Source organism: Trachymyrmex septentrionalis, unplaced genomic scaffold, assembly GCF_001594115.1.
Source record: "Trachymyrmex septentrionalis isolate Tsep2-gDNA-1 unplaced genomic scaffold, Tsep1.0 scaffold107, whole genome shotgun sequence".
In the NCBI taxonomy this organism is placed as follows: Eukaryota; Metazoa; Arthropoda; class Insecta; order Hymenoptera; family Formicidae; genus Trachymyrmex; species Trachymyrmex septentrionalis.
The window spans coordinates 1,943,911-1,968,106 of record NW_017304196.1 but is presented as its reverse complement, the minus strand read 5'-3'; the positions used below and the strand labels follow the sequence as shown (position 1 = coordinate 1,968,106).

At 33.6% G+C, this 24,196-nt stretch overlaps 1 protein-coding gene across 4 annotated transcripts; it reads right to left on the bottom strand.

The window, feature by feature from the left end:
• Nucleotides 1–1,217: 1,217 nt before the first annotated feature.
• LOC108747166 (bumetanide-sensitive sodium-(potassium)-chloride cotransporter) lies at nt 1,218–23,042 on the bottom strand. Of its 4 annotated transcripts, none has more exons than XM_018484471.1 (18): nt 22,412–23,042; nt 14,716–15,205; nt 7,378–7,537; nt 7,208–7,303; nt 6,366–6,557; nt 5,941–6,117; nt 5,686–5,825; nt 5,078–5,380; nt 4,655–4,880; nt 4,449–4,570; nt 4,225–4,360; nt 3,932–4,143; nt 3,619–3,860; nt 3,378–3,523; nt 2,710–3,034; nt 2,451–2,614; nt 2,242–2,350; nt 1,629–1,764 (listed from the first exon to the last, which is right to left on the bottom strand). In XM_018484471.1, the coding sequence occupies exons 2-18, from the start codon at nt 14,986–14,988 to the stop codon at nt 1,629–1,631; spliced, it is 3,159 nt and encodes a 1,052-aa protein (XP_018339973.1). In that variant the 5' UTR covers nt 14,989–15,205; nt 22,412–23,042. The 4 variants fall into 4 exon arrangements, with proteins under 4 accessions (XP_018339992.1, XP_018339999.1, XP_018339973.1 ...); XM_018484481.1 differs by lacking the exon at nt 22,412–23,042 and adding an exon at nt 22,059–22,079; XM_018484490.1 differs by lacking the exon at nt 22,412–23,042 and having other exon boundaries at nt 1,218–1,764; nt 14,716–14,988.
• Nucleotides 23,043–24,196: the final 1,154 nt, after the last annotated feature.

The following is a 24,196-nucleotide window of genomic DNA, read 5'->3' as shown; positions in this document are numbered from 1 at the left end:
CGTTCAAAAAATTTTTCATTTTTTACATGTGACCTTTATTTATAGCTGCAGCTATAAATTTTTTAATAAGTATTTATAAATATTTTTTTGTTTTATTTATTGCTTACTTTATGCATTTTTTCCTACGATATCCCAAAAAATATATTATAGAGTAAAGGTACGCCATTTACATCTTGTAGTTCTGACGGGATTAATCTTTATAAATATGGCACGTAACACAATATGGCACAAATCCGATTTTATATATACACTATGCATGTAGAGGGGTTGGAATATTGATTTTTATTATGATATAGAATCAAAATTAATTTGTAATTCAAATTATAATTAAGAATACACCAACATACACACGGAACAATAAATTATTTGTAATCTGCAAGACTTATGTAATCAGAAAGAAAGTGATCGTTCACTATCAGTATTCTGACTCCTGCAACGCATTCGTAACTAGTCTGAAACGTGTTCACATCGAAGCATTCAAATAAATATCTCTCTATCATCTATAATGTATCGCAAAGTTATCGATAATATAAAAGCACTGATAGTTGTTATATTATAACGAAGTTACGTAATTAAAAAAGTTTAAACAGAAATCGATATAAAATTTCTGTATGAAACTTATATGAGACATTATACTATATACTTGAAACATCGCGATACCTCCGATTAATATCGCAGTGGATAATTCGCATAAAAGATGTGAAATAGAATTACAATATACTTTGACACTATAAGTGTCGCTGTGACAATTTAGCATTTTGTACTACTGTAATGTTTAGGTAATCCTATAGCATATACCTGTAATGCTTTTACGACTTTTTTATGCGTTCGCTCTATTTTATAAACATTAACATTTATTTTTTACACTATTTTTTATGATGGAACTTGATGACTTTCTCAACACTGTCTATATTATAAAACAAACAAAAATAAGCAGATCTTTTAATGCAATTAATGTGCAGTATTTACAGAATTTATTACAATTTTATTTTGTATTCAAAGATTGTCAAGAGCTTATAAGTTCGCATATATGTATAGAAATATAAAAGTTTATAGAAAAAGACAATTGGTCTTTTTATTGTTAGATATATAAGTTGCAATTTTATAAGTTACCGATACAAATGTTACAGAATTCCTATATAAAACACAGTGTTATTTAAGATAAGGCACAAAAAGTTTGCATAAAAAACATTGAAATAATACTACAGATTATAACTTTACTTTAGATATTTATAAAATATGATTGATCTTTTCATACTTCAAGAGACTATCAAGATTTTTCGGAATCTAGAAATATATTCCAATCATTAAAAAAAAATACAATCTCCTATTATATAATTGAATATTTTCAAGAGATTACTTAGGCACATTCTTCGATAGTGGTTCATTCACAAACTTATGTTTTCCCACACATAATAATAAAGGTTCATTATCATCATTAGCTTGTCTCTATTACTTGTATGTCACTGGATGTTTCGTTTTGCCATGATCGAATCAATTTTTTTCTGCGTATACAGATGATTATAAGTCTTTCTTTTCACTTGTAATACTGCGATATCGTCACCTGCTATGTGACGTTCTATAGCTTTGTAAATACAACATTTCATCAATCATCGATCACATTAATATTATGAATAAAACGTTAAAACCGACGTATGATTGCCTCGAACCAATAAAAACGGCGGCATATCACGTGTAAGTGTTTCTAGCCACGCCATATAAAGAGGCGCTGATACAGCACCTTTCCGAGGCATCGGTAACGTCCTATAAATCAAACAATATTAATGAAAAAACAATTCGACTTACAAGGAAACATAACCAAATATCCTCCGATTTTAATAAGCGTTGAATATATACTACGCATTCTCTAATCTTCACATCCGTGCTCCTTGTGTTCGTGATGTTAAAATCTTGGACGAAGAAGGAATTAACTATTGGTTAAAAGGCCGAAATTATTCAATTATGATTCGTTAATTCTTTCTCTATCCGAAATCTCAGAACGATTTCTAATATCGTGGACACAAGGCTTTAGAAAGAATCATATCAATATTTTTATTGCTCTTCAACTCGATACGTTAGAGAGACAGAGCACAATATAATTCAAACTACGTTACTCTTTACTTATTAAAAAAATACATGTTTCTCATTTTTATCTATATTCTAATATATTCGAAACTTGTTAAATTTGGAGGACATTTGTTCGTGTTGTCAATATAAAAATTTATGAGAAATACTACTTACATAACGACTAAATTGGCTTCCATGGAATTTTCAAGTAACAATTCACGCAAACGGAGATGTCTATTGGTTTTTTCTTTCATCGCCATAAGTTCTGAATCTTTAATAACATCTAAAGAAAAAAATTAAATTGTTATATGGTATGTATTGATAGGAAATTAGTAACTTGTTAGTTTTATTTTATGCTATTTATAAAATAAACTTGAAATTACTCATATCATCGTCGTCGGAATTTTTCGAATCGGCTAACTCCTGGAAGTCTGCTATTAATGAGTCAAAGAATGTCTTTGTACCAGCTTGTGCCGACTTCGAGATATCCGGTATAACTTTTAGGGCGGAATAGTCTATCCGGAATTTTGACAAGAGACTCGCCATACTATGAAAAAAATTAATAATATTAATATCATCAAGAAAAAATTATTTTGCGTAATTATTTATAAAAGAAATTTATCGTCAAAAATTAATACTTGCTTCCTTTGTTCATATTCCAGTTCAGAGTTCTTATTAGAAAGTGCAAATACTCTCAATCTGCTGTTAGACCAATTACGTCTCGTGCTGATAATGTAAGGTAACAAAAGTGTTAGACCACCATCATCATACAACCACCATACATCGATAGTACCCTTCTTATGCTTTCGTTGAAATTTTGTTACTACATTAAATATATTTGTGATTGGCACTATATTTGCTCGATTTTCACGTTGCTCCTCGGAGGATGGATTAGGATACTCATTAATTGTTTTCGAACGTCTCGGTGCGGGACTGCCGGGGATTGATATGTCAGATGTGCTACTAGCTGCAATAATTATAATTTATCAAGCATCGTTCTTTAGAAAAACATATATTATTACACTAATGACATACACGCTATGAAGCATTCTGTAGTTTTTATATAAAAACACTTCTTTACAGATATAATTATTTTATTGACATCAATTTTTTCTTGAATGTATACTCTTGGACAAAAATTTATAATTAAAATAACATAAACTTTCGTATATTTATAATAAAGTCGATTTTTCTTTTCAAAATTTAGAGATATTCTAACTTTTGAGCGGTAATGTATCATGCAACAATTAATATATTAGATATATTAGATATACGTTAGAAAATAAGAAAATTTAATTTTGGTCAAAAACCTTGGCTAAGCTGCGAAAAACTCTGATTGCCCGGTATCGAAGTAGGCGCGAGCCTCTTTGAATCTTCGACATCTCCGATCGTACTACTATCCAAGCCTTCTTGAAGTCGGAGAAGCACCACTGCTATATGCATATCTAGAGCTTTGCTGTGAGATACAGAAAAAGTTCTCTTTATTTCAAGTTAACTGAAGTATGACACACACACACGCGCGCGCGCGCGCGCACATACACAAGGACTTACTGCATGATGTTGAAATACATATTCAGATTTTCCCGGGGACAAGTAGCCCAATCTTGCTTGTAACCCATCAGCAGGATATTGGGCCTCATTTTCCCAAGTCCAGCGGCTTGTAGGAGCGAAGTAGCTCCATCTTGGAAATTCGAACTATCTACCAGCGAATAAAACGCTTTGATCTTATTTGCCCTGAGCCAGGAAGAACAATTCTGCACCATGCTGTTGCGCGTTTTATATGATATGGGTGTCTGAAGGATACGAGATATATTATCGAATAGACATAGTGCACCAAATCGGCTAAAATAGAAACAAGCGGTACCTCAATAATATGGCCACAAATAAATAAACTCTGATGTTTAGTAATATGATGAGCGAAATCGACAAGAGATGATCTCACATTGGGCGCGCCAGTAAGAACCAAGAGTTGCGGTCTGTAATTTTTCACGTGCTCCTCCACCCGATCCAATTGCTGTACCGCAGTTAATGCGTTATTGTAGGTCTGGGCTTGTGTAGTTGAGCCCCAATTTACATCTGTAATATATTTTCATGAAGAGCGCAGTGTATCGAAAAAAGTAGCGTTAAACAAAGATAAATTTTTGTTGCGTAAATTACCAGGTTTTCTATATGAGACTACTAAATATAACGCTAAGACTACGCATAACGTTATTAAAGCCGTCCACCATGAGATCAGAAACATCACAGAAACGCAAAGGATAGCACCAGCGAGACTAAGCCACATATTATAATACTAAAAAAAACGGAATAATATTATTAGATAGAGTAAAAATATAATAACGCCATATATTTTTAATATTATATAAGGTACGCTACAGTACCTTGAAAGTTGGTCGCCATCCGATCGGCTTAGCCAAGGAAGCATGGAACGTGCTGAAATTGATGAGAGTGTAGGCAGCCAAGAAAAAATTCGAAATCAGCGGCGCAATTGCATTTAATTCACCTAAAAAAATTGAAATATATATACATATATATATATATATATAAAATAAATTTCTCGATATATATCTATATAATTACCACTCACCTATCAGAATAAAAGCGACGGCAATAATGAAAGTAAGTAAATAACCACGAATTGGCTCCTTATTTTTCTCTCCACTAAACCACGCGATTCCTGGATATAGCTTGTCAAGACAGAGCGCTTGAAATACTTTCGGCGCTGAAACCAGCGATGCTAAGGCACTTGAAATCGTCGCCGCGAAACAACCGGCATAAATAATAGGTCCAAAAGCGGAAACTAATTGGATCACCTAGAAATAGTATCATTTGCTTATTTTAAATTTTTCGTATAATATTATTTTTTAATAATTGATAATTACTATTCATTATCATAGTCTTTTAATATCAATGACCATCCAAATTTAATACATATGACTTTTATTTTTATTTAATTAATATTTTCAGAGATTAGTTTTGTAAATAATAATTTGTTAATAATTGTATGCACCTCGAAGCTATTGTGGGTGCCATATTTGCATCCTGCAGTACAGTTAAAATCCGTTCCATATATGCTCCAGGATGTACGAATGACATTCTCGATGACTGTACTGTTTTCGATCGCAGTGTCATTGTCTGCGCCAGGCATTGACAGAGCCGAAAGAGAGCTATTGTATGTCGTCCATAAATCAGTAACGTTGCCGGTCGCGTCTCGCACAACGGTACTGCCAACCATAATCGCCATCATTAGGTATGACAATGACGTTAGAAAAATCGCGAGTAATGTGCCTTTCGGTATCGCTGTTTGTGGATCCTGTCGAATTCAAAATAAGAATTCAAGAGTGACACCAAACTTTCGCGTTTCTATCACGATACATCACATAAAATATTCGTGGGTTTCAGTAATTATAATCATATAATAATTAAAAACGTAATTAGAACGTAAATTTTGTTATAACTCATCGATCGAGAAAGTAATTTATGACAGTATAAAAGAATTTTATCGAATATGCAAACTGATGAGTAATTAAATAGACACCGCGTAAATTACATATATAGTGAAGTAAGCATTAATTATAAATATCTTAGTAATCTCTTATAGACGAAAGACTAAATCACCTTCAAGTCACCAGATATATTTGCACCTGCCAGGATACCTGTTGCCGCCGGGAAAAAGATGGCCAATACTGAAAAGAAATTATGTTCCACGCCTTCGCTGTATCTATAGTTCGGATAAAAATTTTCCTTGAACAGCTCGGCTATAAATCACAAATTGACGAAAAAATTAATTCAATACCCATGAATTACCACTTCTCGTAATTATTACATAAATGTTGAAAGAGTACGCGAAAAAAAATGTTGATGCAATATTACCGCTGTAACCAACGAATCCTTGAGCTTTCTCCAAATCACTTTTGGGACCCATGAAAGTGCCAATCATAAAATCGCCAATAGCCACGAGAAGAATTATCAGCAAAAATATTTGAGCCTTTGCCTCCCATTCCAGGCCGATTATAACAATTATCAGGAGTACGACTATCGTTATGCAGCCTGCAAATCCATAAGTATAATTTGCATCGTCCTCGACAAGACTTTAAAGCAAGAATTAAAAGAGGACTTAAAAGCGATATAATTAAATTAATTGCAAGTTCAATTATCGACACTATCGACGGAAAATTACGTCAGTAATAGTGTTTAAATATACTAGTAATTGTTAGATGTTAATTTACACGAGAATATTATTTAATCAAAATTGCAATGTTTTTTTATCTTTTGAAATTATATGAAATTATATAAACCTATGATCCTGATGTCCATGGTCGCGCAATCGACTATGCAGGCCTTGAAAGGACGGAGACAATCCACCAAGCTTTCACAAAAACCGACTACATACATAGAACAGGCGACAGCGTTCGCTAGAGAAAATATAAGACCTATAGATCCGCCAAACTCAGGTCCCAATGACCTGGAAATCATGTAATAAGTTCCACCTGCACAAAAAGAGGGAAAATATGTATATTTCAATTAACTGAACTATTACATCAACGAAAAATTTATCGAGACAGTTTAAATATATGCAAACAATTATAGAAATATCTGTTAGCTTGATAAAAGTATACATGACATTATCCGTCATAAAAGAACTTATAAGAAACACTCGAGAAGCAATCCTCATAAACTAGGTTTTTTATAATAACTTTAATATTTTTACATGAAGGATAACAAGATTTATATTATATTTTAAAAAATCCTATAATTTTATTTAAAAAATTGCGATAACTTTTACGTGATCTTGAAACATCAATTTTTCCGAAAATTGATTTTATTTGTTTTTCAGATGATGCAACTTTCGTCTGAAACATTTTTTTTAACTTCTTTTCAAAATATTCAAATGTCTCAATTTAGATGTCTCACTCGGTATATACTAATTTTCGTATATAATTATCACTGCATTATAAAACAAAACGTAAAGTTTTTCATTTTCTTGAAAATATATTGCGGTGAAACAAAATATATTTTCTGTTGTTCTTAATTCACATAATTCTTAAATTGTAAGGAATGATATTTTTTTATTTATTCTTCTTTCATTTTCAGTGTTGTAGATTTGTAGTTCTGTTATTTATATTGCGCATAATAATACCTCCTTTGATAAGACCGTTGGTACTGATCGCTGACATCGACAAGGATGTAATCGTCGTGACTACTGTCGTTGTGAGAATCAGCAAAACACTCTGGCCTGAAACAACATCGACGTTAAAATCTCAGGAATCCAATGAATCAAGAAGCATGATTCGATAATAGGGCACTTACCCACTCCGGTCTGCGCTACAACCCAGGAAAGTCGCAGAAAAAGCATCACCCCCCAGATGTTGAGAAGACATCGCATCAGCACTCCTTGGATCCATCCGAACTTCACTCCTGGTGCCGTGGATTTCAATTGTGGAACAGTTAATGTATGCGAGCCAGAGCCCTGAAAACAAATTGTTCGATAAACTGAACTTTTTTTTTTCTAGTCAATTGACATCAATAAGATAATTCAGTAAAAGTTTTTATATTATTATTTGAGCGTCGCGCAATTCTCGTAATTAAGATCAATAATCCGAGCTGAGCGCCGTGACCTCGTTCTCCTCCCTAAAGTTTCTTCAGAAAGACTTTTCCTAAAGCATTAAGCGTTTTCTTTTGTATGCCATAAGAGACGACTGCTTTTCCATGCACATCACAATCGTGCAATCGTGTCTATAAAATGCGACCGGTAATTATGCGAGGAATAATGCCCCGTGTCGTTGAGATAATGTCTTCATCAATCCGATGGAATAATCGACGTACCGAGAGGCTTCAAGGTGAACTCTCTAAATGAATCCAAACGATTTGTTGCAGATGACGAGGCGACGATTTCGCGTCTTACCGAGCAGCCGGTAAGACGAGCGGATTAGAGATTCAGAGGTGATTATTGAAGGCATTGAAGGTGACTCCAGTTTCGAGGAAGGGTTCGCCACATGGCCGATGAAGTCTTAATGATTTACGTAAGACGAGCCTCGTATAATCGGCTTCATATCTGCAATGTGACGTCCGAATCCGAAAGGTTGCGGAACCTTTTACGAATCGCACACGAGATCGCTTAATTAAAATAAATTGGAAATATCCCTGGAACATTATTGTATTTGAAAAACACTTAAGTCTTTCGGATAAGATTTCTACAATAAGCCATTACCTAAGCTTTAAATCTCAAGCTGTATTAATAAATTGACTAATCATATCCGATTATTTTTCTCATATTCAACTGTGATTGGTTAATGTCTTACGATTTAAAACTTAAAACTTAGGCTTATATTGTAAAAAGCCCATTAAGCTGTAAGAACTTAACCAATCATGGTCCATTATTTTTCTTACATTTAACTGTGATCGGTCGATTTTTTACGGCTTATGACTTAAAACTTAGGTAATGGTTCATCGTAGAAAAAATTCTTTGTCTTCATGAAAAAAAATTTATGTCCTATGACGTATGTTTGAGCACTGACAATCAATGATTAATAATTTCCGGACGAAGTGAGTCTTACTAAAACATTTACAGAAGTCTTGGAAATGAATGAGTAATCGAGAAATCAAATCGAAATCTTTAAGATATACCAACACAAACACGATTGAAATGGATACTGTAGAGAATTAATTCGTTTGCGTATGTTAATAATTTACATCATCAGATGAGGAACAAAACTGCATCATCAATTATTGTCAATTCGATTTTGATTGAATTGCACACACACACACACACACAACTCGTCCTCTTAAAGACTTAAAAAAACTCTCTCTATCTCACAATCAGGCGATTAATCCATTCCGTGATTTTCCATTTTACCCTCGAATATCTTGCATTAAAATCCGGTACAATCGTGAGATGAGCCTTTCATAAAATCAGGCTCGCAATTTTGTTTTCTACTCCATCTATTTCTATTCTCCATTTGATAATTCGCCAAATTTCATTTTTTTAATTACATAACCGGTTATTCCTCTTATTTGTCTCTATATTAAATATATTATCAAAAATATTTTTATTTTCATCACACAAATTCTAAAAAATATGACACCGTCTAAAAAATAGATAAACTTAAAAAAACAGCAATAGTAAAAACAAATCTTACTTTTTCTTTCTAATAAATTAAATCCATATCTTGTCAAGTGAAAGTTTCTTAGTACAATACTATCGCAAATAATAATTATTCAATTATAAACACAAAAACATTTTTTGATCCGGAGATTAGATCACTTTTTATTCCTATATGTATTTTGACGCTATAAAACCGAATCCGATTTTTCATCGATAAAACAAATAATGCAATAGTAATTTGGACATCGGATTCGGTTTCAGAAAGTCAAAATACATAAGAATATTATATATGATCCAATCTCCGATCAAACAAATTTTATTTTGTGTGCTTGTGTTATCCAGTTTTTAAAAACTTCATTGCGTACTTCCCGCAATTTCTTGAGAAGTTGGTGTAAGTCTGGTTCATTTTTGAGATTTTTAAAGAGCAGTTGACCGAAATCTACAAAGGCTACTAAAACTTTTTAGTGAAACATTTATGTGTATACATTGCACATATCTTACACACATAAAGGAGCGTAAATGGTTTATGACAGGGTACAATACAGGAAGAATAAAAGCTGTCTATATAGGTGAGCCTTCTTACAAGTATATGTGCTTGTTCTTACATCTTACATATGCTCGTATCTTCCACTACGACATATCACGAATATATTCAAATAGCACGCTTATCTGTCAGAGATTCGTAATTTATTCGGAGTACGCTTTTTGCTGAGGCCATTAACATCACCGTATCGAATCGCAAATATAAATGCACGATTCTATTTGATCGTTAAAAATGTGTGCCACAGAGAAATTAATTAATTTGGGAAAAAATAAAAAAGATTTGACAGTATAATTTTTTAGCTTTTATACATGTCCTCTTTATATTAATTTTATCAATCTTACTTTCGTAAAATATAAGAAAATATTTTTAAAAATTTGAATAGATATTGTGTTTCCTCGCGTAATCGAGCCAACTTGGATCGACAGCCGACTTGTCAATTACAATCGTAAAACGTTATCGTTGAAATTTTTTACACTTTTTGCTCATTTCGCATAATTATACTCGCAATTCTGCAAATTCTTCATAACAATGGGCTTTACGGGACTCAGGAAATTTTTCTTTTGCACTCAAAATCAATAATATGTCAAGTCATTTAAATGATATAGTAGTTATTAAGAACCAATGTCGCCTATAAATAGTAATAAACGATATTGACATAAGGATAAATAAAGCTATTCGTATTCATTGAATGCAGGATGTAAATACAGATCAATTTAGATCGGTTTAAATCACATTAAATTCTTGTTAAAGCATTCCGTTTTTTTATAGAAGATGTGTCTAAATGTTTGCAAAAGTATACTTTCTTCTAATTCTGTTAAATTTTCTCAAACGCAATTAACGTAATTAACACCTTATTATGGCAATGGTATTTTTTACCACGCTATATATAGTGCAGGTAATCAACTTCTCTTATTTATATTACATTGAGCCACGGTCTAGAAAGAAGTAGAGAATTGCTAATTGCAGCCAATTAACAACATCAGCCTGACCCGAAAAATTATGTCACATGACGAGACATGTGAAAGAAATGTCACTCAATTATCAACAGTCCAATTACAACAAAAATTCGTGACATAAATTCGTATGTCTAATTATCGCGATATCTATCGACGTAGTATGTAATAAATCCATTTGATCTTCCAAGTGTCACATTTCTGAATCATTCAAAGGGATTGATTCCTCAGACGGGAATTACGTCGTCTTAGCGCGTAGTGCGAGCTGATGAGACTGTCTCGGAGTATTTGTCATCATCGTCATCTCGAACGACTTTAATTGCACGAACGAACGTGACGGGTCTTTACTTTGACCCAACAGTTACATACTCATATGATTTCATATGCGCCGTGGTAATCCACGTCTAAAAAATTTCCTCATTTGCATTAATGAAGCATGACTAACGGCGCAACATCTGTTGCATAGATAATTTGACTTAACACGTTGAACTCGATGCTTTCTATACATATTATATATATTTCTTGCATTGCTGCACAGCGTTCTAATAGCAGATTTTAATAACAGATGTGCTACTTCATAGGCAAATGATAAATAAAATAATATACATGTATATTTTATAATTTATTGAAGACATCAAAATATTTTTTATCAACAAAGAATGTATTCTAATACGTCGGAAAAAAAAATATCACTAAAATTCGCCAGTTTTTTAAGATCGGAGAAATTAAGAAGAGTCATATATCTATACTGGCCATAAATACCACTTTCTTTTCTAATATTATATATTTTTTAGCATAAAGAACATCAGTATTTCATTTTGAAGTCATTCACGCTCTGATTACACTTTGAAATATCTTATCAATATTTTTTTTCCTATATTAAAGAATACATAGTTTTTTGTTAATCAAATATTTTGATCTCTTCAGTGAAATACCTTTTATAACATATTAGAATTATAACATTTTAGAACTTGCACATGTAGTTTCCGATTGACCTCTTATTCGCACAAGACGTTGAGTCGATATTTATGCCGCGTAGAGCGCGAGTCACAATCTACGTGACGCTTTTTCTGAATTTGTTTAAATACATATACACTAATTCTCCGTGACCCAGTATGCAATCATGTCATTCCTTCACGTGAGCGGTCAACCGTGTTGTTTTATCCCCTTTCTCTTTAGTCTCCTCTCGAGCTATCTAAATAGCCTTTCGATTCCGCGCGTGCAAAATCTACAAAATAAAGAAAATCCTTTATGTTCACTTTCGTCCTGTTCGATTGAATTTGCCATAATCGAACCAATTAGTATCCAATACATTTTTCTTATCAATTGCGCGATATATAAATTCTGCAAAATTGCAATTGTGAAAGAATTAATGATTTTGAAAGATAAGAATGCTTTTTCTCGAAATTTAAATAATATTATAATACGCGTAATATAGAGCCATATCGTATTTTTCGCAACGGTGCAAATATTTATCGTGTATAAATGTCAGATAGATAAAGTTCACATTATTTTTGCCTCGTAAGAATTTTAATTGCTGAGCAAATAAAAATTCTTACGGGCATTGCCTGGCGGAAATGAAATCGAACCCACTAAACGATTCGATCGCACACTTCTGTTTGAAGTATCACAAGGACAATCAGCATTCGCTTCACGCTTGGATAACGTTTTTGGCCGTATCAGACTGATTCATAGCTGAAAACGTAGTGAATCTACTGAGTAATCTTTTCGTACTCGTGTATTAATTCACTTAAAAATGTAACACGTGTATAATTGTAATCATTGCTACAACGTGCTATAAAATTTCTCAAACATCCAAATTACACAAAAAAAATATGAATAAATTATTGGGGAACAAAGAATATAGATTTTAATAAATTTAAAAAAAAATATTTGAAAAAAAAAACATTACGTCCAATAAAAATGACAAAGAAAGTACGTAATTAAGATTAAATCAGAGATTAGATTTGTTTGAATTGAGTAAGCATTATGCAACTGCAATTAACGAAACATCCGTAGTATAACTGGAATAATACTTCTAAAAATATAAATTATGTGCTCGAAAGTAGTCATGGCAAATATTTAATTTCACGTTGTACCAGTGTTACACCGCTTGATAACGGTGCTCGTGGCATTGTAAAGTCGTGCCGTCGTCGACAAAATCGTCACGTCAAGGCAATAAAAATTCAGTGCTACGTTCCATATTTACGTTCGTAGTATCGGCGTTTTCCACTCCCGTTTGAACGGAAGAGATAAATACACCGAGAACTTTTCCGCCTGTGACTTTTGCCAACACGTCACAACGAGAGGCGGAATCTCGGCGCCACGCTTTTGCGTCGGATTAATTGCACAATTAACAATCTTTGCAATCGCGCGATTTACGAATCATTTAAGCGAATGTAATTAATACCGCGTGTCGACCACGCTGGCAGAAAGGAGGAGCGTGCACGTGCTGCGCTATCATATTACGCGCTGTGCATGCGTTATACGCACTATGGTCGCTATAAGTGGTATCCTAGAAAAAAGATATCAGTGATAACAGTTGCGAAAAAACATAAAATTTCCACATAACGAAAATTTAAATCGCGGTCAAATCATTTTAAAATGTGATTTTGTAACTTGATGTAATTTTTAAAAAATTAAAAAAAAATTTTTTTTTTTAATTTTAAAAAATAATTATTTTTTAAAATTGTACTTTTCTATTGAATATATTTTGTATAAATAATCGGGGTTTTTAAATTTAAAAAATTAAAAAATTCTTCACATATATATTAATTGAAAATTTGATTTCATACCTTATTATTTTCACTTATTATTTCAAATTTAGTTTTACACTTAAAGAGGAACAATTTACAATCATGTCCTCAATTTGGAATAAAATTTAGGACTGCCCCTCTTAATTTGGAACAGTTAATTACTAAGGCCCGATTTCACAATATAATATAATATAACCAAGAAATTTATGAATGAATTTCATTGATGAATCTGTTGATAACCTTTTTTAATCTTTAGGTAATCCTATATTTAAAAATGGACCTAAGTGATACACGCTTTCTTGGGCTACCTTTTCGAGCGCGTCTCTAGAAACGTCCGTGGCTGCAATCATACGCGACGGATACTAAACATATATTACACAGCCCACACACATGTAAGATTCCTGTTTAATTTTAAATATTTATTCTATATGCAAGAAAACGGGACCGTAGATAACGAGTAAAAAAATCAAGAAGCGGATGAATGCCAGAATTACACATCTCTGCCACGCGAGAACGCATGTATTATCGTCAAGGATTCGTTCGACATGTATCGACATGATAGATTCACCGTTTATCTCGTGCCCGTATATGCCCGTATATAATATATATATACGTGCATCTGCCTTTTATCGGAACACCGCGGGTTAAAAAGACTTTCCACGTAAAGGCTTTCTTATTTTTCATTTTCGCAGCCAAACTTCATCCCTCCTCAATGAGAAGCTCATTATTTATTGCAAAAAGAAATACCAATTTTTGCATATGTTACATTAATAAACGAACAATTATAAATTATACGACACGCAACACGCGAACTTTCCTCGCGATGTGTCACTCGTTATCGTTGAGTATTAGACTTATCGGCAATGTCTCGCACTTCACGCTTCATTATTTATTAATCACGTGAAATATTAACATTTCTAATCTTCACTATATCCTCATCGCATAACGCGTTAAATAAAATTTTAGACGATATCATAACATGCCGCAGCGTGTCACGCGACACTCGCAAATGTTTGCTTCCTTCGATAACTCAGTCTATCTTATAAGCGAAAGTAGCAATTGTATAATACAAACTGCACAGCGAAGGGATATTATTGTCGCACATTAATTTCATCCAAAATTTTATGCTTTAATCTCGTGTGAAATGCTTGTCTATATCAGTTGCTTAATTAAAAAAGATTCCGCATATATTATACTGGGAACGCTTCCAACGTATTTTATCATTGATAAAAGAAATGTTGGATTCGCGCGGCAATAATATTGCCTTCGGAATAATCATTAAGGACTCACCTTATTGAGAAAAGTAGGATTATGCAACTCGTCTAAGGAGGGTCTGTGGGCCGCTTGGATGCTCAAGATATTCCTGTAATTGTCTAGTCTGGGCAGGGCTTCCCTGGTCATGTATCTGAGGGACGACTTCTTGGTCTCTTGCTCGCCCAGAAGACTGGCACGACCTTCGAGACTGTCGACCCGATTCACGTGGAATCTCGTTCTTCTCAATGGATTCAATTCCACCGACTCCGAATCGGTATCACCGCCGTTTATCCCGTTTTCGTGCGCCATGCTGCTTGTCACTGCTTTTTCTCTTTGCACTTCTTCCTTTTCCTCTTCTCACACAGTGGCTTATGTTAGAAGCCACACTGCGATTTGGTAGCTCCGAAGATCGAGTAGCCGCGCGTACAATGGTCGATCAAACGGTAATCCAATTTCTCTCCGGTTTCCTCTTTGGAAATTTATCGATTCGCCAAGACGGTTGCTCGATAACATTCGACGCGGTCACCTGTCGACAATCGTTATTCCAATGTTGTATTTATTCTGTCATTTTTAGAAAAATCTAGACGCCGCCTTTTGTCACATTAACATTGGTTAAATAAAAAGTATTTTATATAACTTTAAATTTCATTTTACAAAATACATTTTAATCAATGACATATTGTGCACAAAAATTCTACCTATTAATTAGAAGACAGCATGCTTTGAAATATAACGGTGTTAGATAACATTTTAAATTAATATGTTGATTGGATAATTAAGATAATTAAAGACAAAAATGAAATATATGCCGCGCCTACTAAAATTGAAACCTGCAGCTCATTCGACTTAACATAACCGGTTTAATAAGGCTCGATCAAATATACTTTAGTCTCATGTGAGATGCTTGTGTCTACATTAATTCCGTCCATACTTGAAAAGTCCATAGAAATATTTTAACATGCGAAAAAATGTTAAAATTATGAAGATCTCAGCGATGCCAATGATGGACGATCAAGATATTTCTTGCAATAAATTAAAATGTCAATTTTAACTACATGAACAATGTAATCTTAAAATGAAGTTTCTCGAAATAGCACGAAAGAATCGCGAAAATAAATTGAAATTAGAATATAACTGACTATTAATAGTCGTTTCTAACAACATATTATCAACAAAAACTAATTACTAAACTGGAAATTATAATCAAACACACTGTGTAGAATCAATCATACGAACTCTTGCGGTCAGCAATCTGCGCTCCAAAAGTTTCCTTTTTTATGAAATTAAATTCTTTCCCGAGAAGAAGAATCTTCTAAGAAGTCCGAAACGAAAGAGCTTCAAAGATTCAAGGTGAACAGACACAAAGAGACCTTTCGTTGGCCTTGTCGACCTCGCGATAATTAAATGAGGAGTTCGTGGGTGTACCAATTATGAAATTAGCCTTGCCCCGGACATCGTTTTACGCGCGATTATCTCTGGTCCCTGGTGAGTTTAACACATGCGAGTTCGTCTAATAAATTACCGAACAGACAGACCGCACTTGGATCCGTTTTCCGTATCCGTGACACGTACGTCGCCTAGTTCCCACGCGGATACACGTGTGACAGCGCTTTCCGGCAATCAGACTCCTATCGAATCATTGTAGCGATTATCTACGAAACCGGTAATACTGTCGTCCTTAATCATGATACAACGATCTACGCCATCATGCACTCTTTGTACAAACACGAAGCGCTTCTCTATTAACCCGAACGATATGAATTATTTTCAGCTGACCTTCTGATAAATCTCTATTCTCAAGAATATACTCACATGACATAAAAGAGATATTACGAATGGAATGTGTAAACATTCCATTATACGATTATAATAGCTCAGAAGTTTCTTAATTTTTTATTTTATTGTTATTATGTATTGAAACCAGGTGCTACGATTTACTTTAAATTATTATATAGACATTTTTCTTATTATATAACTATATTATACATATTGTATAATATTAGGTGTAGTAAAAAGTCATCGCGTATTTTTAAAAGACATCTATCAGTAAAAACCGCAATTACTTTCTTACCAACAATATAAATATATCTTAATAGAGTAAAGTTTCAGCTTTAAAAATCTCTTTTTTAAATTATACGATACGACAATTTTTAATGGAGTTATGAGCAATTAAAGTCAAAATAATTCTTTTATTTAATCCGCGATAACTCAGTAATCAAAAGTCGTAGGAATATTTAAAAAAAACGATTTTGTAGGGAAAGTATCAAGCTTTCACGATAGGTAATCGAAAATTTTCTCAAATTCGTTTTGGACACGTTACAAATCCACAAAGTGAGAAGAAAATTTTTCGTCTTTTTCAGCTCGTAGTTTTTGGTATGTAAAAATTATCAAACTCATATAAACTTAAAAAATGTGATAAGCTTTTAAAAGTAGAAATTTCAAGCTTTAAAACCCTTTTTTTAAATTTGAATTTCATTCATTATTGACGAAGATATTGTATATACAACTTTGAGCTAAAAAATACGCGATGACTTTTTAACACACCTAATATATTATACATGTTAGATATGATAATTTTTCAATATCAGTAAAGAGATAAGAAATTGCATTAATTTCTGTTGAATTACATGAAAATGAAGGTAATTTTACGAAACAGAAAACAATGTTTTATTATATACACATAACATATATTGTATTTCTAATACATTCGGACTCTCTCACCTACATAAAAGCAATATACGTATACTGTACTATTCGGACAATTCACTTATACAAATTATATCGCTGCGAGGTCGACTGACGACGTCGATCGACGATAACGTACCGCCGATACTTATTTCCACGTGTATGTCAACTACACACAAGCGCGGCTAATTAATTCGACGAGCCTTCGGTGACATCTCAATTTAATTCATCGCGTACGAGGATACCGTGACGCAAGCGTCGACGTAATTTCTCTTTTCCATCGTGCCAATAGCGCCGATTATTTGCGCCGCGCCAACGGGAGCGTAGCCCGTATGAAAGTCGCGACCGTATCTTAATTATGAGCAATTAAGCAAACAACGCCAAGGCAAGCAATTTCCGAATCGTGCGCAGGATCGAATTGTTTGTCTTCTCTAAATTCGTTTGGCTCTCTCTAATATCGCCAACAATCATGTTAGATATTATCGCAATTTTAAGGTCGTCGCGGCGCCCGAAAGACGCGACTCGACATTTAAGATAAATCATTGGAAATTTTCTCGCGGAAATACATCGAGAAAAAGATAAAAACAAATCTGGTAGAAAAGAAAAACGAATGTTAAAAGAATTAGATGACGCTTTGATGAGTTGATCATTGAGTCGCGCGATCGAACTCCCGGTACAGATATAATGTGCTTTTCAATTATATCTCAGACATGCAGTCTCAGGCCGGTATTCATAAGATTCAGATCTTCAAGATTCATAAGTATTCAGATCTTATATTTAAGACCTTAAGTACGATCTTAAGAAGTACGAATCAATCAGAGGGCTGCATTCAGAGACATTACTTAAGATGGTCTTGTAATAAGAATCGACTATGAATACCGGCCTAAGATACTTTTTCTGTGATTCTGCAAGCCTAATGAGTGATTTTCTACTAGAACTTCTTTTCCGGAAATCCTTAGGAAACGGTTTCTCTGATCGAACGCAATTAAGTTAATCGGAGTTTGATTGTCATTCTTATAATTTTTCTAAGCAGATTTTTTTTAAATGCCTTTAAAATCATTCGCTTACTCGATTCTGTGACAGTATAAAAAAAAATAGGGAGGAACTTATAATTCTTTGTTTTGTAAAATTGAAAAATTTTGCTGACCCCATTTTCTTAATGAAATAATTTTGTGGTAATCTTACAATCACGAATTATGGCCGGCGATGAAATATGCTAATCATCATATAACGAGTGGAGTCCACGATTTTCAAATAGCGACTATTTTCGAATTATCACTATTTGGCACAGCGATAAGCAATGAATGTCTAATGTCCTTTCGTATTTCTTAGGAACATACACATTAATCTCGATCAGTTTGAGAATGATATTCAGTAACTGGAAATTTTATATCGAATTACGATATTTCTGATAATAGAATTTTAAGGTATCTTAAGATATTAAAACGAATGAGACATCGAAAAAATACATTTAAAAAATTCTTGCAAAAGAAATATATTGAAATATTTTTCAATAAAATATATTTACAATTAATAGAATACACTTGTAAAGTGTAAAATATATTGAAAACTTTCCTTTTATTTCGAAATAGAATAAAATTATATTTATTTTAATTGCGCTGTCACATGACTTATTTTATGTTTTTTTTCTTAGGCCTAATTCAATTCCACACATATGCAGTTATTTATCGATTATAAGAACACAAAAGGATTCGATATGTTTTACAATCTGTTCTAACAATTGTAAATATTGTTCTATTAAAAAATATTTTAACACAGTTTACAGGAATTTTTTTTATATTTTCTTGCTTCTAAAGGATAAAGTATACATATTTCATTATATTTCTAAACATCTTTGATGAATCAGTAATAATTTATTATTGCTTCGCTTTTCAACTTCATTGTATTTCATCGCAAAAAAAAGATAGCGTTTAACAATCTACATTGATAATTGGTCTCCTTCGTCAAAAATTTTGATTAATACGATATAACCGAACATCAACTCCACTGACGAGTGATTTAAATCTATTTTAAATTTATTTACTCGGATTCAAATTTATTATTAATCGACAATAATTGTATTGTTTTCCGTATCGCTTCGCTAACTAACTTCAGTTTTACCGGATTAAAAAAAAAGATATTCTTTAACGATACAACATATGTTCATTTCGTAAAAGGTTTTAAAACGACATAATCGAATATCAACTCCGCTGAGGAGTGGTTTAAACCGGTTTACATTCAGGTTCAAATTTACATTCAATTGATATAGAGATCTGTATTAAACGGCCGCTGGATCGCGTGAACTTACTCTGGATCGGTTCAAATTTGAATAAACCAGTTTACGGTGAACTCAAACTAGACACGTTATTATTCAACTGTTAACCGTTAACTGATGCTTCAGTCAATTGCTGAAAGAAATGCAGGTTTGGAATCACAAAAAGAAGAGCGGACAATGACGAAGAAAAATCATTATATATATATAAAATTAAATTTAAATACTCTGCGAAACAAAGCGCCTCCAATCTACGGTGTTATTCGACAATCGTACCGCAACGTTAACAGAGCTATTTATGTGTAGACAATTACGAAACAATACGATCTGGACAATGGACTTCCCGGAGTTCTCGGCACATCCTGATCGAGGACGCTACTATTCTATCCTTCTCGAGAAGAGATGACCCAACGCTGAAGTCGCGCTATTCTTAGCGGTTCTATAAGTAAAACAACCATTCGCAATTGGAATTATAAACTTTCGCACAAACGCGAAACCATACCATGTGGCCCTCGTAGATCCCGTCTGCCTTTACGTTCCTTTTCTTCCTTTTTTACAGCAATACTTATCGCCAGCAGCGATGCGTAACAAGCATCATCAGCTGGCACAGCGTCACTAAAACCTATGGGGATTTTCATTGACGATCCTACTTGTAACTGTCTATTAAGTATGTTTTGATATCACGATAAATGATTTTATTTGTCGAAACGAATCGATATTTTAATCCTTTGTACATGAATCATTATTGTCACATTATTGTATCATTTTATGCTGGAGGAATCAAGATAAAATGTTTTAAAATTTATTGTTAATTAAATTATATATATATAATTTTGGATATTTTTTGAAATTATTATAGAAAATATTCTTTGTTAAAAATAACTACTTAAAGGAAAGAAAGTAGATAATTTGAATAACTTTTTTAGCAACAGAATGATATTTTTCTGTGTATGAATTGATTATAAAAATTTTAATATAAAATAAATTAACAGTCAAACTCTTAGAGTATAAAAAAGATCTAGAAAAAATTAAATGCAAATTGTTTTAACAATGGATATTTATTCATTAAGATTCAGAATATATTTTCATGCGACAATTCATTATTCAAAGGATTGAATTAACATTCTGTCATTGATGAAAGTTAATGCTGAAGAATTAAATTTATATCGGAGGTTTATTAATAACTGAAAATTTGAAAAATTTCAAGAAAATGCTCAGGTTTTCTGCAGAGCGAGAGAGAAGTTGAACGTTCAAAGAACTCGTGGAATCTGCTCTATTCTTGGCCTTCGCTTCCACTTTTTGCTTCCTATCGCATCTCTTCCCATTAGTCAAGATATAAATCGCGCTTATCCCAGCGATTCGACCACGAAATTCCTAGTAGTGATAATTTCGAACGTCGGCTCTCTCTACATATTCATATCAAATTTATGTGTACTTAATGCTCGTTTTTTTCAATGGAGTTTAATTTTAATTTTGATTAAACGAACTCATTTTTTTCTTGCTCTAAAAGTTGGAAAAAGATGAAGAGCAAATTAAATCGAGATTAAAGTTAATCTGCATTCATAGAAATGGACATAAGAGTTACCTTGCGGAAGGCAAGAAGAGGTAGACGTGGACTTTTAAATAAAAATCATCGGCTTAACAACGTCGACCGATCGTGAACGGTGCCGAGGCCTTTATTGTGAATGCAAACGTTTCTACACAGGGCCGGTACGAGATAAACGGCGAACATCATCGTTTTTTAATTTTTTCACATAAGAAAATGGATGATATTTAAAAAAATAATAATATTCCGTTTTAAAATTTACGATACGATTCTTCTCTATCCTAAGGAAACTTCTGTATCAATTTGCATATTTTACATAATTAATAACATTATCTATTAATCTATGTACGGTCTGAAATGAAATTCTTATTGATTATTAATCTATAAATTCTGAAGATATAAACGCGCTCAAAATAATTTTTATCTATAAATACAACAAAGATATTTTTGTCAACAAAGAATAATTTCGGACAAATTATTTACTGTCGTCTGTAATAATCAATACTACACTGAGAGAAAAGTGTTTGAATTGACTATAAATAGTAATATATTAATTTATATGATTAGAAGTTTCATTTTTATAATTACTACTGCTATAATAATAATTATTATTATTATATGTATTAGTATATAATAATTTTTATCCACAACGAAACGATGATTCTATCAACAAAGATTTAGTTTCGGGCAAACTGTTTACTCAATAATCAATATTATCGCGAGAAAAGTGGTACTTGTAACTGTACAACTCTACAGGCTGATTGTATCTTAAAAGAGCTTCTTTTAAGGCTTGTCAAAATTAGAAAGAATTGAAGGAAAACTTTTTTTTTTTTTTTTTTTTTTTTTTTCAAAAGTTTGGAAAACAAGTAAACCGACCCTGTGCTTCCACGCGTCTGCTCTCTCACGCGACCGGCTCGTTTGACGCAGACAGCTTGTTTGACGCAGACAGCTTGTCCGCCCTGACGAAATCGAGAGATCGCGTTTCTCGTCGCGCTAAACGCCCGACCGGTCCGGACTAGTCATCCATCTTCCCTTTTGTTGCTTCCGAACGCGACTTTTCACGTCGCACTGTAAAACTTACAGACAACGAAAAGGAAAGGGGTCTGTCAAAAGGAAGAAGGCATAAAGAAACTATGGCATATTTATAAGATAAAATTCGAAATTGCGGACGATATTTTATTATTATACGTTGAAAGCGCTACGAAAGAATCGCTCTTTAATCTGTTTACCTTCTCGTTCGCTAAATTCGCAGTCCTGCAGACACAAGGGATCCTCTCGAACGTCAAATCTTCAGCTTCCCCATAACCTCGCACCCTGCAGATTTATCTCGACCCCGTTGGAAAGTACGTCGTCCCTTTCGCGCTCTATCCAGCCAGGCGATTTCTCCGAAGTCCGGCCATCGCGACGAAAACGATAGGACACTTGACAGCCTTTCACCGGTGTCTCTTCACTGTCCCTTTTCAATCAGACCGGCACCGCGCCAATCAGCAGGGCGAGCAGGCCAGCAGGGTCGACACGTGTGCCTCGGTGTGCGCGCGTGTATCGACGTACGTTCGTGTGAATGAGATGGATGGGTGCGCGTACACGCCAGACGTCGCGAGCACGTGTTACTCGTGTCACTCGCGAGCGAACAGTGAGGAGACTCCGACGTGTCTGAACCATACGAAATCCCGATTCTTACTGACAGACCGGAGTACCGGACCGTTGCAGAAATCCCCTTCACCTCGGGGCCACGCGACGCTCGGCTCGCTCCAATGCGTGACTCGTGAGCGAGAACCGGCGAACCGGCGCACCGTGAGCATACGCACCAACGCACCAACGCACCCACTGTCGCCGGTACAGTATTGTAACGCGCGACGCATTGCACCCTCTCTCGCAAATGTAGCTCTCTCTCCTGAAACACGAATTACTCACTTTTTTACATTCCCAGCACAAAAAGAATTCAGTCGTCAATTTCCAATTCATTTTCAGATATAAAAAGAATTCTTTTCAGAATTGTTGTCGGAAAAAGGTATTCTTTTCGTATCCGAAAATAAATTCTAAACCGATGACATAACTGAATTCTTTTTGAATTCTCTGTGCTATCTAGGAGCTTTTGCAATACCGTTTGTGCAAACGGTAAACGTTCAGATTACGTTATCTTCTTCTTAATAACTAATAAGAAAGATGACTTTAGTGACTTTAGCATTCGCCGTATCTGGAGCTACGATATTGCGAAAACTCCCTATTATCTGGATTCTGCTACTCGTATTCACATCAGCTCCCTGAGTCAGCCATATATAGATATATATATTTAACGCTTTCACAAATTTATCTTCAGATGCTCCACGAATTATTTTATTGGTTGCAGAATATCTAAAGATGAACTTTGAAAATCTTAAGGTCATCTTTAGATGCTTAAATGTCAGGCCTGATTATGGACATAAGATATCTGACTTCTTGGTTCAACAAATAAAGTAACTTTGCCACTGTTATAAAATTCTTTATTACTCTTGTAAAATTGTGAATCTCACTATAAAGAGTGAAATCTCATTCTTAAAGATTAAAAATTGAGCTACTCTTTTTTGACTCGCTCAATTTTTACTCTTTAGAGTGAGATTTCGCTTTCAAAGAATTTAGAGAATATAGTTGGTCTTATCCTTAGTTCCTCACTGGATCTAAATGTATAAGCCAATTGAATTTTACACAGTTGCAAAACTGCTTTCTCTGCTGAATACAATAGCCATTGTACAATTTAAGCTATATATAAAATTAAGTAGGCGTTGCAAATATATATAATTAGAACAAACTTGCGTAAACTAATCCCAATTCCCAAAAGATGTAATTGTCAATTATTTGAAAATCACACCACAAAATATTCTTTGCACAAATTATTTTTAAATATGTTTAAGTAATTTCTGTGGTGAATTTTTTACTTGTGTAGAATTCGCTTCCCAAGTATAACAATAAATAAATATATTACGTGTATAATATATTTATTTTTTTTAAATAAATGTACAACAAATATACATATA

Coding starts and splice junctions, on each gene's coding strand:
- LOC108747166 (XM_018484471.1), bottom strand. CDS start 14,988: ATGGCGCACGAAAACGGGATAAACGGCGGTGATACCGATTCGGAGTCG. Junction 4,881..5,077: donor GCACCCACAATAGCTTCGAG/GTGCATACAATT, acceptor TACTATTTCTAG/GTGATCCAATTAGTTTCCGC. Junction 3,524..3,618: donor ATGTATTTCAACATCATGCA/GTAAGTCCTTGT, acceptor TGTATCTCACAG/CAAAGCTCTAGATATGCATA.